The sequence below is a fragment of the Notolepis coatsorum genome (genome assembly GCF_963971535.1).
Source record: "Notolepis coatsorum genome assembly, chromosome: 5".
Classification (NCBI taxonomy): domain Eukaryota; kingdom Metazoa; phylum Chordata; class Actinopteri; order Aulopiformes; family Paralepididae; genus Notolepis; species Notolepis coatsorum.
Window position 1 is genome coordinate 102211000 of NC_140169.1, and position 16102 is coordinate 102227101.

Below are 16102 nucleotides of genomic sequence, written 5' to 3' on the forward strand. Positions count from 1 at the left end.
AAACAGCCCACTCCATTTGAATTAAACCCCAAACGTAGGTTATAGGCTATCCGAATTAGCTTCCATGTGATGTGATAGCTTCATCCATCTTACGTGGATCCTATTTTAACAGTGCAAATGATCAGCTAACAATGTTAAAAGCATTTGCCTAATTTACGTGAAGACACATATAGCTTTAGCTCACAGAGAACCTACTTGACACATGTATTGTATTGTGTGTGATTTTTACAGAAAGGAAATGGACTTATGGGAGTTTATCCCATGAGAGTTTAGAAAATCTCAAGATTGTCAAGGGCCTATAACGTTATACCTATTATGGGTGATACTTGCCTAGAAAACAGCAAGACAGAAAGGCTGGTAAAACATGAATAACCAGATAATCTAGGCGTAGGCTATAGGCTCTAGCCACCGACAATAATAAATACATTGTAATAGCAATGTAATAAAACCCATACAAGCCCAACTATTCTTTTAGGAAATAATAGCAGTAGTAGTAGTAACTAATGCTCAGGTTGTCAGAGTGCGGCCTTTAGCTGTGTGTGTCCAATCATGACTTTAGCTTGAGCTGTGTGTGTGTAGTACAGTTAGTTTGCTGGGCAATTAAAGGGCCAGCCAGTGATGTTCATTCTAAAAATATGCCGTTCCATGATCCCATACCATGATGATGCCAGACTGACAGCCCGCAGTTTCCATTCACAATATTGACTATCCTTCCCTGTATCCCCCCCCCCCCCTGCCTCCCTCCGCACAGCAGATGCTGTGACGGCAGTGTGTGTGTGTGTGACGGGCGCCATGATGATGATCTGGGATTTTGCCTGCAGCAGCAGCGAGCTGTAGCTGTTGTATATCTGCTCGACTGGGGGAGGCAAGAGAGAGAGAGAGAGAGAGAGAGAGAGAGAGAGAGAGAGAGAGAGAGAGAGAGAGAGAGAGAGAGAGAGAGAGAGAGAGAGAGAGAGAGAGAGAGAGAGAGAGAGAGAGAGAGAGAGAGAGAGAGAGAGAGAGAGAGAGAGAGAGAGAGAGAGAGAGAGAGAGAGAGAGAGAGAGAGAGAGAGAGAGAGAGAGAGTGTGTGTGTGTGTGTCCCGGGTTGGTATGATCGGGGGATGAGAGCAGCAAGAATACAGCAGCAGCAGCGTTCCTCTTCTGTCTTCTCCTTGACGTGGAGAGAGAAAAAGATCGAGCTGCTCTACACCCTCCTTCACTAATAATAAGATCAGTCCGCGATTTTCGACGACAATGGACGTGCGGCGGAGCCGAGTGCGAAGAAAGTAGATAGTTTTTTTTTTATGGCGTTTTTTCTTCTTCTTCCGATCGGAATGGGATTTGAACAGAAGTGAGGTTAGCTGCTCGCTAGCTTAGCTCAACCCCTGTAGCCCTGCCTGCTAAGCCTCTCTCGCCCTTCCAGTCCCAGCCAGCAGGAGGGGCAGCAGCAGCAGCTTTGTAGCATTGCAGATCTTGCTTTGCTACTTGTGTCTGTTGAGTGTTGATGCATTATTATTATTATTTGGGTCGCTGCAGGATGGATCATCAACACAAACATCAACAACTCGTGGGGATCTGTTGTTGTTGAGTTGCATTGACACACGGGTTATATGTGTGTTTTTTTTTTTTTTTTTTTTTTACGAAGATCTTTTTTCCCCTGCTTTCATTACGTCAAAGATCCGCCGGTCCGACCGGACAGTCAGGGGCTGTGAGTTCTCCTTTATGATGTGTCTTCTTGGGGGGAACAGATCGGATACAATGAGGAGACACCGCGCATCTCACCTGCCAGATATTGTATCAATACATTGGTGAAATGGGGCTCATGACTATATCGATTTAAACCCTGGAAATAGCCCTTTTATATACTCAAGGTGAGACAACTTCTACCGGGGGCCCTTTTGAAACACTAAGGCCACCCACTTGATTTGGCCGTTTTTTTTTTTAACTCTACAACACCGTTCTCCCTATCGATCGTCCCTTGGATCGTCGTCCCCTCGGAACCAGAACCATCATGTCGGGCGAAGTGCGTTTGAAGAAGCTGGAGAAGCTGATCCTGGACGGGCCGGCTCAGTCCAACAACGGCCAGTGCCTCAGTGTGGAGACGCTATTGGATATCCTTATTTGCCTTTACGACGAGGTGCAACAACTCTCCCCTCAGAAGAGAGAAAAAACATTCTGGAGTTCTTGGATTGGGGTAAGAGTTTGTTTTTCTCTCTGCCCTCTTCCCCCTTTTTTATTCATCGCCCTTTTTTCTTTGGTAAAAATGATAATGTTGGTGCTGCAGTGTGTGTGGCCCTCCCTAGTCCCTCCACATCACATTCCTTTTATAGTAGTAATGGGGCTCACTTGGCCCTGCTCTCTCATGCTATCCCTCTAAAAGAAACGCAGGCTACTTTAGTTCAACACTACTTTTTCATAAAGCAGAGCCACACAGTGAGCATACCAATGTTTCCCATGGCCCGGCCAGCGGAGGGGAGGAGGGGGTTTCTACTTTCTATCCCAACTCGATTGTGGTTGGTTTCCTCTCACAACAAGTTTGAAAAGCAACGATACACACACACAGAATTGAAAGGGATAGGTTACCGACATGCTTGTCATGTTGTAGCCTAGCTCACACAGTGTGAATGGTTTGGAATGGTATGCATTTGTTTTAACCTTCCCACTCCCCTGGTGAAAGCAATGCTACAAAGCAAAGCACACAGTACCGTCCACGGCACACACACAAACAACTCAGCCATTTGTGTGTGTGTGACGACACCAGGGGTTTGGTTGGTGCATGAACGTGGAATGTGAACAACTCACCTTTTTCTCTGGCAGAGAGGCCTAGCTGGTTGCTGGAGCACGCCCCGGCCGGCCCGCCTGCCTGCCTTGTCTTTCAAAAGCCCTGACACAAGGGCACACACAGTTTGAGGCAGTCATCCCAACTGGCCAATATTGTCCTCTACAGGGACAGAACCTAACCCTCTGCAGGGACGGGGATTAAGCCAATGGGACATTCATATGTTTGATGTTAAGAAACAAGGAAGTCGTGAGAAATACTAGCTGGAGCTCAGAATAGCACTTTTTTTATTCATTTCTACACATAGGATTTTGAGCTAGTATCTTTCAACGGGCAACATTTAGTAGATAACACTCATGACATGACATCTTGTCCAAATAGAGTTGTTCCTACTTTCCAGTCCCTGTCTCTGCTGTTTAACATTGCCCTTATCCTCCATTGCTTTGAAACATTGCCCGTCGGTGTGTGTGCTGTGCCGTGGCCTTTAGCAGAGGTGCTGTGCTGGCTGTGCCAAGCAGTGACTTCATTCTGACATTTCCCGGCTGTGTTGACACACAGGACACCCGCTGGCTGTGAGACACACACAGGACACTCGCTGGCTGAGAGACAGACACACACACAGGACACTCGCTGGCTGAGAGACACACACACACAGACACTCGCTGGTTGAAGTCTGTGAGACACACACAGGACACTCGCTGGCTGAGAGACACGCACACACAGACACTCGCTGGTTGAAGTCTGTGAGACACACACACAGGACACTCGCTGGCTGAGAGACACACACACACAGACACTCGCTGGTTGAAGTCTGTGAGACACACACAGGACACTCGCTGGCTGAGAGACACGCACACACAGACACTTGCTGGTTGAAGTCTGTGAGACACACACACAGGACACTCGCTGGTTGAAGTCTGTGAGACACACACAGGACACTCGCTGGCTGAGAGACACGCACACACAGACACTTGCTGGTTGAAGTCTGTGAGACACACACACAGGACACTCGCTGGTTGAAGTCTGTGAGACACACACACACAGGACACTCGCTGGTTGAAGTCTGTGAGACACACACACACGGGACACTCGCTGGTTGAAGTCTGTGAGACACACACACACAGGACACTCGCTGGTTGAAGTCTGTGAGACACACACACACACAGGATACTCGCTGGTTGAAGTCTGTGAGACACACACACACAGGACACTCGCTGGTTGAAGTCTGTGAGACACACACACACACAGGATACTCGCTGGTTGAAGTCTATGAGACACACAGGACACTGGCTGAAGTCTGTGAGACACACAGGACACTGGCTGAAGTCTGTGAGACACACAGGACACTGGCTGAAGTCTGTGACTCAGCCAGTCTCTCCCAGACGGGATGCAGGCTGTACAGTACATACTTTTTTTTGTTTCCTTTTCCTTTTACATGCTAGTTGCTACACTACCGTGTCGCTCCACCTCAGGAATTCTATGGCTTAGAAATAGTAGTACAGTATATAGAGATGCAGGGTGGGTTGGTTACTTGGGCTGCTAGAATCAATGCTACTCATGCTTCATGGTTTGGGGAGAAGCACATTATGTTGCAATGCAAATGGTAGACAAAAACAAACACTTGGGCTTGGGAGTATAGAGACTCTCTACTCTAGAGAGAGAGAGAGAGAGAGAGAGAGAGAGAGAGAAGCAGATAACGCACAGTAGAAAAATGTCTTATCTTGTAGAACCTGGAACTCCATTCAAGGGAAATGAGACAAAAGAATGGATTGCACGGAGCAAGTTGCACCCTTACTTACAATTCATTATGAATTGAAAATGGGGAACCCTGATGTAAACAAGACAAAAGTCTTTCTCTGGTCTGCATCCCCTTACCAATTGTGTGTATTGAGCCGTACTGTATTGTACCCATTCTGCAATCTGTTAATAAAACGTTCATTCATTCAATCAATCAATCTGCACGGTGATTGATTGAATGAAAATTGTATTAACAGATTGCAGAATGGGTACAATACAGTACGGCTCAATACACACAATTGGTAAGGGGATGCAGACCAGAGAAAGACTTTTGTCTTGTTTGCATCAGGGTCCCCCATTTTCAATTCATAATCAATTGTAAGTAAGGGTGCAACTTGCTCCGTGCAATCCATTCTTTGTGGATCTAGGTGTCGTCACTGTCGTGTGGTTTCAGCACTTTGATGGCGCCGGTTCAACGGGAGCACCCAACACTCACCTACTGTGGTATTCAGGCAATTAGTTAACTTGAATATTTACCTGCCTACCTAAGGGATGTCATGTACCTGTCATATACGTTATACAGCCCTATTATAACGTCCTCACCCACACCCAAAGAAGCATGCATGACTGACTGACTGGCTGGCTGCACCTACACACATTATATATCACATGTTCAAGTGCAGCCTGGTAGTCCTACATACGGAGAGAGAACGCACCTAGATGGTTCATTATGAAACGTGAGACCCTCCCACCCAGGTTACTCTGACTTATCTCCTTTTGTCAGCTGATCTCTGAGCTCTCATATCATCCGCCACTGTACATGAAAAAAAGGTACAATATGGTACTTTTTTGTCCCTGTGATTGTACTTTTTTTTTGTGTGAAACGGGTATAGGCTCGTCGTCCTAGTGACAAAAGGTACAATGTTATGTCTTTTTCTTCTCTCTTCTGAGTGTACTCTGGCCACAGTAGAAGACAAACATTTGTATTGGGTTTGCTTTTGTTCTCGTTTGGTGACCTCATTCCAGTTGAAATAGAGACCCCAGTGTGACCTGCAGCCACAGAGGGGGGTATGAAAAAGGTACACTCACTGTATGCAGCCCTACTTATATTCCTACTGCCATAGTGTAGGTACCATACTGGCTACTAGTGCTGGGCCTGTTGTGTTGTCTTGGACTGTGATAATCACCTGTCATCTAGGGCTGCATCTCAAACCCTGCCCTCTTATCTTTATCCTCCAATCACAAATACAACAATGTCAGAGGGAAGCAAGATGTGTCAATCGATTAGGCTAGTTGATTTAATTGACGAATCTGTACAATTGTGTTTCCGCATATGCAGTCGCACAGAAGGGCCACTTTTAAATTTGAGTGCTTACCAGAGATAGTTTATAATCTTCCAGGAAATGGCCGAAATTATTCAGCAAGGGAAAATAATTGACTAGGCCTAATAACCGACTGACGATCGATTAACCAACCAACCAATTACCTACAGTAACTTACAGTTTACACAAATAGCTAAATAAAGGAATCTGAACCAATTAACCAACCAATGAATTGACTAACAAGGGCTACAAATGTAATGGATCATTGTGATTTATTTGAAGGAGAATGATGACCTCATCATGACCTAGCCAAAGTTTACTTCCCAATAGGATTTGTTAAAAGAATGAACTGCTCTGCTTATGGTTTTCATGGAGCCAGCATTTCTTGGTCAGCATGAGATCAATAATGAATCATTGCGAAACAGGCCGGCATTAGGCTACTCCAGGGGCCACGTTTTCCTATAAACCCATAATCTGTCTCTCCAGTATTGTATGCACAATAGATATGTTCTGGACTGTATTGCTTAATAAAGTTGGTTGTGTTGTTATGATTCAGATGCTGATATTCTGAGCTGAGCACTAGAAACATCTTCACCCATGTGGCCTACAGTGGAAACTGTAATTTTAGGCAGGAATGTGATTTATTATTCTTATTTTTAAACATGTTTTTTTGGAACACAACAACACTCCCATTGGTTTTCCTCCAGATTTCCTGTTTTTCTGCCCTTTCTCCCATAATGTCCTGCTTTTTCTTGTTCTTTCATCCTGATCACATTCCGGATCACTGTTTTGGGAAAAGCGTGGTTCCAGGCAGGGTGGCTAAAAGTCCAGATGGACTACCAGTGTAGAGCCACAGAGTCAGTAGTAGAGACTAGACCAGACCGACTAGTAGGCTAAACAAGCCTTTCTCAACCTAGCCTGTCCACTCTGCAGTGGCCAGCTGTTCAGCTGTAGCTGATGTGTGCTCCACCCTGCAAGGATTTTATTGGCAACATGCCACACACACACTGTGCAGGGCTGTACGTTAACTTTTTTTGCACATAGCACTGGTGCTACAGAGGTTGATAGTTTTGTAGCACAGGCCAAAATCTTGTAGCACAAGTATAAAACGTGTTATATTTATATATAACAGTCAATGGACACATGCCTATTGTATTTCTGTTATTTAGTTGCAGTGCCATGTTTGGCTGTCATTTAGTATATTGCCATGTGTTATTATTATTACTATAATACTCTCATATGCTATTTTCAATTAATATCATAAACAACATAAGGAATATTAGAATAATTTTGAGTGGACTGAAGGAATGAGTCAGCGTTAATAGTTTTAAATGCAAATAATTTATTGAAACATAGAAGTGGGGTCGGTTGGGACACCCACACACAATGGGGGACCCTGATGTAAACAAACGTCTTTCTCTGGTCTGCATCCCCTTAACAATTGTGTGTATTGAGCTGTACTGTACTGTACCCATTCTTCAATCTGTTAAATAGCGTTTTCATTCATTCATTCATTCATTCATTCATTCATTCACACACACTGTTTCAACTCACCACCCCCGCATCATATTGTAGTCTAGTCTGTCTTCAAACTTCCACTCCTCTCGAAACTTTTTTATATTTGAATATCAACATTATCTGTCCATCCTCAGTAATCCTCAGTTTACTATAATATACTCCTGTCCTGAGTCCTGACTAGTGACTTCATCGTCTTTCCAAACGCACGCACACACACAGGGAAGGGGAGAGTGCCCCCCCCATTTCCCTTTCCCCAGTCCACACTGTGTCTGCCTCTGCTAGAGCCATATGAAATCCGCGTTCACGGAATCGCGGACGGAATCGCGGAATTAACCAATAAAAATGGAATCAACTGCAAAACGTGGAATATTGCAGAATTTGGCCTAATCTGGACTGAAATTTCGTTTTTGGGTGGAACGTTTGGTGCACACGCGACCGGGGAGGCGGGGACGCTACAGCGTGTTACACACAACACAGCCGCGGTGCTCAAGCGTCTGGCTGCTTCAGAAGATTGTTCAGATTGTTCGTCAAGAAGCTAAACAATTCCACAATAAGCCCTCAATTCAGAGCAGAACAGTATCCTAATGACTTTTATGCCTCCGGTGATAAGGTGTTTTGCTAATTCTGTCAACGTTCCGTGGACTGGACCCGCAAAAACACTTGCGACACTATTGTGATTAAATAGCTATAACGTTAGGACGTTTAGCTTCTAGCTAAATCTAGTGCACCCATCCATTTGTTTAATGCAAACGACTGCCCTTTATAAACTAAATACACTTAAATAGCTATGTAACGTTATAGGACTATCTATGGAAATGATAGCTTCTAGAAGTTCTAGCTAAATCTGGTGCACCCATCAATTTGTTTAATGCAAACGATTGTCATTATACACTGCCCTTTATAATCTAAATAAACTTAAATAGCTATGAAACGTTACAGTACATAGGACTATAGATGGAAATGATAGCTTCTTGCTAAATCTAGTGCACTCATCCATTTGTTTAATGCAAACGATTGCCATTATACACTGTCCTTTATAAACGAAATAAACGAAACTAAAGGTGCCTAAATTATGCATTACTATATTTCATCACAATATAATAGATATAGCTAGGTTACTGACATTGTCATTGTGATAATGTCAGTAGTAGCTAGCTGTATCTATTGTTTACACTTGAAATATGTATTTTTATTTTGTCACAATATTAATTGAAAAATATTGTGTAAAATTGAACTGTATTTCTGAGTTGAAGCACTTAAAAACATTAAATGGACTGTTATATCTTATTCAATTGTGGACATTTATTCATTCCCACTTATTAGACACTATTTCTGATGGTAAAATGAGCATAAAAGGCAAAATACAGAATTCTGAAATATTAAAACGGAAAAAATGGAATTTGGGAAAAAATAAAATGGAATTTGGAAAATAATAAAACGGATTTCATATGGCTCTAGCCTCTGCCTCTGATCAGGATTAGCTTGTTAGCTTACGCTAACGTTGTAGTGATTGTAATGGTACATAAACGTTCATTTCAGGCGATGTGCGCATAAAGGAATGGCGACGGTACAAAGCATGTAGATGCATTTGACCCGTTGTGAGAAAAAAAAAACACCACAGACTTATTTCGGGTCGTGTAGGCGCACTGCTGTGTAGCCAGGGGGCGAAATTAAAGCCTGCCGCCCGCCAGGGGCGCTCAGTTTTTACCTTTTGGCGCTTGCCACTGAGAGGTCTGCCCGCCGTGTGGCGTGTAGACGTGTAGTTCATAACGATACTCTTATTTTGAAAATCTGTGCGGGTCTCATTTCCGGCCCAAGCGCAGCTAGAGTCATAATATCGATGGCTCCGGCAGTTAGCAGCATTCGGTTCGTATGATATTCTTATTTTGAAAAAAAACGTAGCAACAAGTCATATCCGCCCAGCCGGGCCAGCCCTGCAGCGGGATACTATTGGCTTCTGCTCGTATCAACACAGAGGCAGTCTGCTCTAGTCTAGATCGGACCTCCATGAGCTACCGTTACTGTTTAAACAATGACCCAGTCAACTATTCACTTTTAGTTTAATACATGACGAGGCATTGTCTAACGGTATCTAGCTGGCTAGCTACTGATAGCTGCTGATATCAACATGCTCCAGCAATAGTCGACTCGAGTGCATAATACCTCCGTTCCCTTGTTAGCTAGCTCACGTTAGCTAGCTCACGTTAGCTCTATATGTCCCAGTAAACTAAATTGTTTTAACGTTATCTAGCGGGCTAGCAGTAGCTACAGATAGCTCCTGATATCAATGTCTTATAACATTGATTCAACGCGTATTCTAGCTGAGGGCTTGATGAATGTGATTAGACCAAAGAACCGTAACGTTATACCAATAGGGTCCAGCTGCAGCGTCGGAGAATCCTTGCATGCTGAATGTAGAGTATTAGTATAGGGTCTAGCTGCATCGCCGGAGAATCCTTGCTGGAGCTGGAGGCTACTCAAGTAATCAAGTATACACAGACGGTGGAGATGTTTGCAGATAGCGAGCATTTTGACTTATTGCGTGGTGGCGATGTCTCACAGATAATACAACTACAAGTATGATTATATAATATATATTTTATTTAAAAATTATTTTTTTTATATAAAATATATATATATATTTTTTTTATATCAAAAAAATTTGGCAGGTAAGAAATATGCTTGGCGGGTAGATTCTTCCCATCTACCCGCCACTGGCCGGTGAGTCAAAAAGTTAATTTCGCTCCCTGTGTGTAGCGCCTGTTCTATATAGATATCTATGTGTAGCGCTGCTCTGCTTTCAGACTGGGCGGATATGACTCGTCGAGTTGTCACAGAGTTTTTTCAAAATAAGAGTATCATATGCACCTGAACGTTGCTAGCTGTCGGAGCCTAGTTATTATAGCTGGAGCTGCGCTTGGGCAGAAATGAGACCTGCTACAGGATTTTCAAAATAAGAGTATCTATATGAACCGAATGCCTATCGCACCAGTGCTACTGAAGTAAATCCATTCATCGCACAGACCGCTGTTGCTGTAGCACGTGCAATATATATGTCGCACTGTACAGCCCTGCACACACACACACACACACACACACACAGACGCACACACACACACACACACACACACACACACACACACACACTAAACATGCCATTATAAACACAATGGCATAACAACCACACCATACACTGATGATTATTGTGTTTTTTGGGCTACCTAGGCTATCTCTCAGTACTCGCGTGTGCACACACACACACACACACACACACACACACACACAGACTTGAGCTCCTCCCTGGTGCCTGCCCTGCCGATGTTAAACCTTATATCAATGTGTCCTCTCACCATTTACTAGGGGCGAAGAGAGGCCTTTTCAGCCTTAATACATTTCATTGATGGTTTCAGAGGAAAGCTTTAGTGTCGCATGGTCTTTAGGCTGTTTCAGATGCCTTTCCTGTTCCCCCAGTTACATAGCCTAGCTCCTACGCACTGAGTATTACATCCACACATGATGCTGCGCTAATTCTGGTAGGCATGTTGCATGCTGATTAATAGTGATTATTCTGGTAGGCATGTTACATGCTGATTAATAGTGATTATTCTGGTAGGCATGTTACATGCTGATTAATAGTGATTATTCTGGTAGGCATGTTACATGCTGATTAATAGTGATTATTCTGGTAGGCATGTTACATGCTGATTAATAGTGATTATTCTGGTAGGCATGTTACATGATGATTAATAGTGATTATTCCGGTAGGCATGTTACATGCTGATTAATAGTGATTATTCTGGTAGGCATGTTACATGCTGATTAATAGTGATTATTCTGGTAGGCATGTTACATGCTGACACATGCTGATTAATAGTGATTATTCTGGTAGGCATGTTACATGCTGATTAATAGTGATTATTCCGGTAGGCATGTTACATGCTGATTAATAGTGATTATTCTGGTAGGCATGTTACATGCTGATTAATAGTGATTATTCTGGTAGGCATGTTACATGCTGATTAATAGTGATTATTCTGGTAGGCATGTTACATGCTGATTAATAGTGATTATTCTGGTAGGCATGTTACATGCTGATTAATAGTGATTATTCTGGTAGGCATGTTACATGCTGATTAATAGTGATTATTCTGGTAGGCACGTTACATGCTGATTAATAGTGATTATTCTGGTAGGCATGTTACATGCTGATTAATAGTGATTATTCTGGTAGGCACGTTACATGCTGATTAATAGTGATTATTCCGGTAGGCATGTTACATGATGATTAATAGTGATTATTCCGGTAGGCATGTTACATGCTGATTAATAGTGATTATTCTGGTAGGCATGTTACATGCTGATTAATAGTGATTATTCTGGTAGGCATGTTACATGCTGATTAATAGTGATTATTCTGGTAGGCACGTTACATGATGATTATTCTGGTAGGCACGTTACATGATGATTATTCCGGTAGGCGTGTCGAGTTAACTTAATTTCTATAGCGCTTTAAACTCAAAACCGGTTTGTTCCAAAGTGCTTTAAAAAGGAGATAATAGAAATCACCAAACAAAACCAGGCAGACAGAGGTGTGGGGCCATCTGTAAATGCTTGGAATCCACAAAGTTTAATCTCAGCCTATAGTGACCCAGACCAGTCAGCCCAGTGCCCCAGTCAGCCCCAGACCAGTCAGCCCAGTGCCCCAGACCAGTCAGCCCAGTGCCCCAGACCAGTCAGCCCAGGTGCAGAGCTCTGGCCCTGGCAGTAACAAACATCCGCTAGTGCTCTGACTTCACCGGCCCTTGGTGACTGATAAATGACTGATAAATGACTAAGTGGGGCTTGTCCCTTTCAACAACCAGACCGTCGCATGTATTTCCCCCAGGAAACCCGATATTATCCAGCGATATTTCCTTATTTCTATATCGGATCTAATATCCTCATCGTCTCACAATGCATCAATTATTTTCCTACATGCTCAAGTATTAATTGTGAAATGTGAATGTGATGTCACTTGATAATAGCAGGCCTAGAAACTATAACATTTTGTTCAGTGGAGAGCAATCGGAATATCATGTCATTACGTTTCCTCAAAAGCTAAATTGGAGTGAGTAATTGAGAGGAAACATCGTGGCATCACAAGACGTCCACGTCAGAGGATATAGATCATAATCGGTCATCTTCCCCCTTGATATCATTTAGAGATGTGATATGGTTGCTGAAATCGGATTATCGGGCCAATACCAGGCTAAAATAGGGTATTGGTATTGAGAGAATTTCCCTAATACTAAAACCTGATGCAGAGTGTCATGTGTAACATGTCAAAGCGAAGCCACTCGATCTTCTGCATTTTTGACACAGAAATGGTGTTATTGTGAAAGCGGATCATACGACTCAATGACTCCAAAACTAAAGGTCTTTATAGCTAAATCAGTCAGTAGAATTATGAATGTATGGATGGATTGGTACTAACTGAGAGTTTAGGTCTCGGAATCTGTACGTGCCGCCGAGGCATAACGCCTAATATCGGCATCATCGGATAAATAAAAAATAAAATAAAAAAAGAAGAAAAAACTTTGTCAGGAGGAGATCCTCGTCACCGATTGGTCTGTTCTACTCATTTCCTGTTTGGAGATTCCGCTAGGCAGGGGAGAACAGGAAGGGACAGTCGGGGGACGCACCAGAAACCACTCAGGGGGGGGGGGGGGGGGGGGGCAGCGCGCGGGTCCATGATGTCATAGCAGGACGTGGGTTTTATTGTGTTGTATTGTGTACTCGGTGGCCCTCTCTCCCGCGCGGCGGAGTCGTCTGGTGGAGATATTGTTGGGGAGCAAGGTCACCTCCGGGCGGCTCAGCTAGCTTCCTCCCCCTCCTCTGTTGATTCATCCCTCCTGCTCCCTCTGCCCTCAGTCTGCCTCCACGTTGATCCAGAATGATGTCTGTGTGCCGCGTCACCGTGGCCTTAAACCACGTTACATTGGTGCCGCACCACCACCACCACCATGTTAAGTGTAGCACTGCCATGCAATCTGCAAATGGTAACTCGGTTAGTAGGATTCTGCACTATTTGTTACTTCGGTCGGTGGTAGGATCCTCAGCAGTGGGACGGGTGAATGTTGAAATTATCACGCTGTGGTCTTTAGAAGCAAAGACTATAGAAAGCCATTCATGAAACTACTGCCACTCACTCGGAACAGAAGCAAAAGCAAAAGACACACACACAAAGAATTTTTGGGGGGGTTTGGATATTGGATATATTAATTTAGGTTGTGTGGGGAGAAAAACAATTAGGCCTTGGAGCTTCAATTAGCTGGGAAAGCCCTGTTGCTAATTATGATGTGTCATCAGAAAGGGCGCGGGGCTAGTCTTCCTCCCAGTAGGCTCTCGCTCTCCCAGAGGACACCAGCTCAGCCAATTAGCAAACCTCCCAGAGGTCTGTCTGAAATGGCCCTCTCGTCTCCTCTCCTGAGTCCTTGCCTCTCTCCACCTCTCCCCACTCCTCTCCTCTCCTCACCTCACCTCTCCTCTCTCCTCTCATCTCCTCACCTCTCTCCTCTCCTCACCTCTCCTCACCTCTCTCCTCCTCTCTCCTTTCCTCACCTCTCTCCTCTCCTCACCTCTCTCCTCTCCTCACCCCTCTCCTCACCTCTCTCCTCGCCTCTCTCCTCTCCTCACCTCTCTCCTCACCTCGCTTCTCTCCACTCCTCACCTCTTTCCTCTCCTCACCTCTCTCCTCTCCTCTCCTCACCTCTCTCCTCTCCTCTCCTCTCCTCTCTCCTCTCCTCACCTCTCTCCTCTCCTCACCTCTCCTCACCTCTCTCCTCCTCTCTCCTCTCCTCACCTCTCTCCTCTCCTCTCTCCTCTCCTCTCCTCACCCCTCTCCTCCTCTCTCCTCTCCTCACCTCTCTCCTCTCCTCACCCCTCTCCTCACCTCTCTCCTCGCCTCTCTCCACTCCTCACCTCTTTCCTCTCCTCACCTCTCTCCTCTCCTCTCCTCTCTCCTCTCCTCACCTCTCTCCTCACCTCTCCTCTCCTCTCCTCTCCTCACCTCTCTCCTCACCTCTCTCCTCTCCTCTCCCCGCCTCTCTCCTCTCCTCGCCTCTCTCCTCACCTCACCTCGCCTCTCGAGTCTCTCCTCACCTCGCCTCTCTCCTCGCCTCGCCTCTCTCCACTCCTCTCCCCGCCTCTCTCCTCTCCCCGCCCCTCTCCTCGCCTCTCTCCCCACCTCACCTCACCTCGCCTCTCTCCTCTCCTCACCTCGCCTCTCTTCTCTTCTCTTCTCTGCCTCTCCCCGCCTCTCTCCTCTCCCCGCCTCTCTCCTCTCCTCACCTCACCTCGCCTCTCTCCTCACCTCGCCTCTCTTCTCTTCTCTTCTCTTCTCTTCTCTGCCTCTCCTCGCATCGCCTCTTCTCACCTTGCATCGCCCCTCTCCTCTCCTCCTCGCCTCTCCTCTCCTCCTCACCTAACTCCTCTCCTCCTCACCTCTCTCCTCCTCTTCTCGCTTCTCTCCTCTTCTCTTCTCCCCCTCTCCTCGCATCGCCTCTTCTCGCCTTGCATCGTCTCTCCTCGCCTCTTCTCTTCTCCCCCTCTTCTCTTCTCCCCCTTTCCTCTTCTCTCCTCTCTTCTGCTCACCCCTCTTCTCTCCTCTCCTTCTCTTCTCCCCCTCTTCTCTCCTCTCCTTCTCTTCTCCCCCTCGCATCGCCTCTTCTCTTCTCGCCTCGCCTTGCATCGCCTCTCTCCTCTCCCCTCCTCCTCTCCTCGCCTCACCTCTCTTCTCTCCTCTCCTCTCCTCGCCTCACCTCTCTCCTCGCCTCACCTCTCTCCTCTCCTCTTCTCTCCCCGCCTCACCTCTCGCCTCACCTCTCGCCTCACCTCTCCTCGCCTCACCTCACCTCACCTCTCTCCTCTCCTCTCCTCTCTTCTCCTCGCCTCACCTCTCTCCTCTCCTCTCCTCGCCTCACCTCTCATCTCTCCTTTATTAGTCTTAATTTTAGAATAATGTTCTAAATAAATAATGAATAGTGTTCCTAAATTAAGTCTGTACCTATAGCCTAATCTATATACCATACTGAATGCTAACATGCCAACATACCTTCAGTTTACTGCTGGGTGCTAATATACAGTATACTGTATGCTAACTAACATGTCAACATACCTTCAGTTTACTGCTGGGTGCTACTATACACTATACTGTAAGGCTGCTGCCATTGGAACATGATTTAAGACTATGGCATTGGCTTGCATTAGGAAAAACATGCTGCTATTAAGCTCTTAGGCCTGAACCATAATACCTTTCAGCATGATCACTGGTTCACTCATATCTGACCTGTGTGTGTGTGTGTTAGACTGTTGCTCTACTCTACCTCTAATGACTCTAGCCCAAAGGAGCAATTAGCAAGTCTTCCTTTCCCTCTGCCAGCCTAGTCTAGACCAACCCCCCCCCCCCCCCACACACACACACACACCACAGACAGAGCAGCATTGTTTTCTGAAATGATTTTTCATGCCGTGAAAGGGGGGAATTTATGCAAGCAGCTCAAGCCCCCCTCCCTCCCTTCCTTCTCTCTTTAGTTTTTCTCCCGGTTGAGACGTATCTGCCGCCAACTGGCAAAAAATACACCCGGCGCGCACATGCTTTATTTTTTGGTCTCTCTCCCATCGCTGACGGAACTTGGAGGGTTTGTCAGTGAAGGAGACGGCGTCCCACTGCTCTTTGATAGCAGGATGTGAGAGTGAACTGTCAAAACAGAAAAATACAACAACAAA

The 16102-nt window shown here is 45.3% G+C and overlaps 1 protein-coding gene across 1 annotated transcript in view; it reads left to right on the forward strand.

Moving 5' to 3' along the window:
* The first annotated feature begins 1745 nt into the window (after positions 1–1745).
* cdc42bpab (CDC42 binding protein kinase alpha (DMPK-like) b) overlaps positions 1746–16102 on the forward strand; it is a 198592-nt gene continuing 184235 nt past the window's right edge. Inside the window, 3 exon segments of the mRNA XM_084313821.1 lie at positions 1746–2117; positions 2119–2145; positions 2147–2174. Of these exon segments, the coding sequence (XP_084169947.1) occupies positions 1992–2117; positions 2119–2145; positions 2147–2174 (181 nt within the window). The 5' untranslated portion in view covers positions 1746–1991.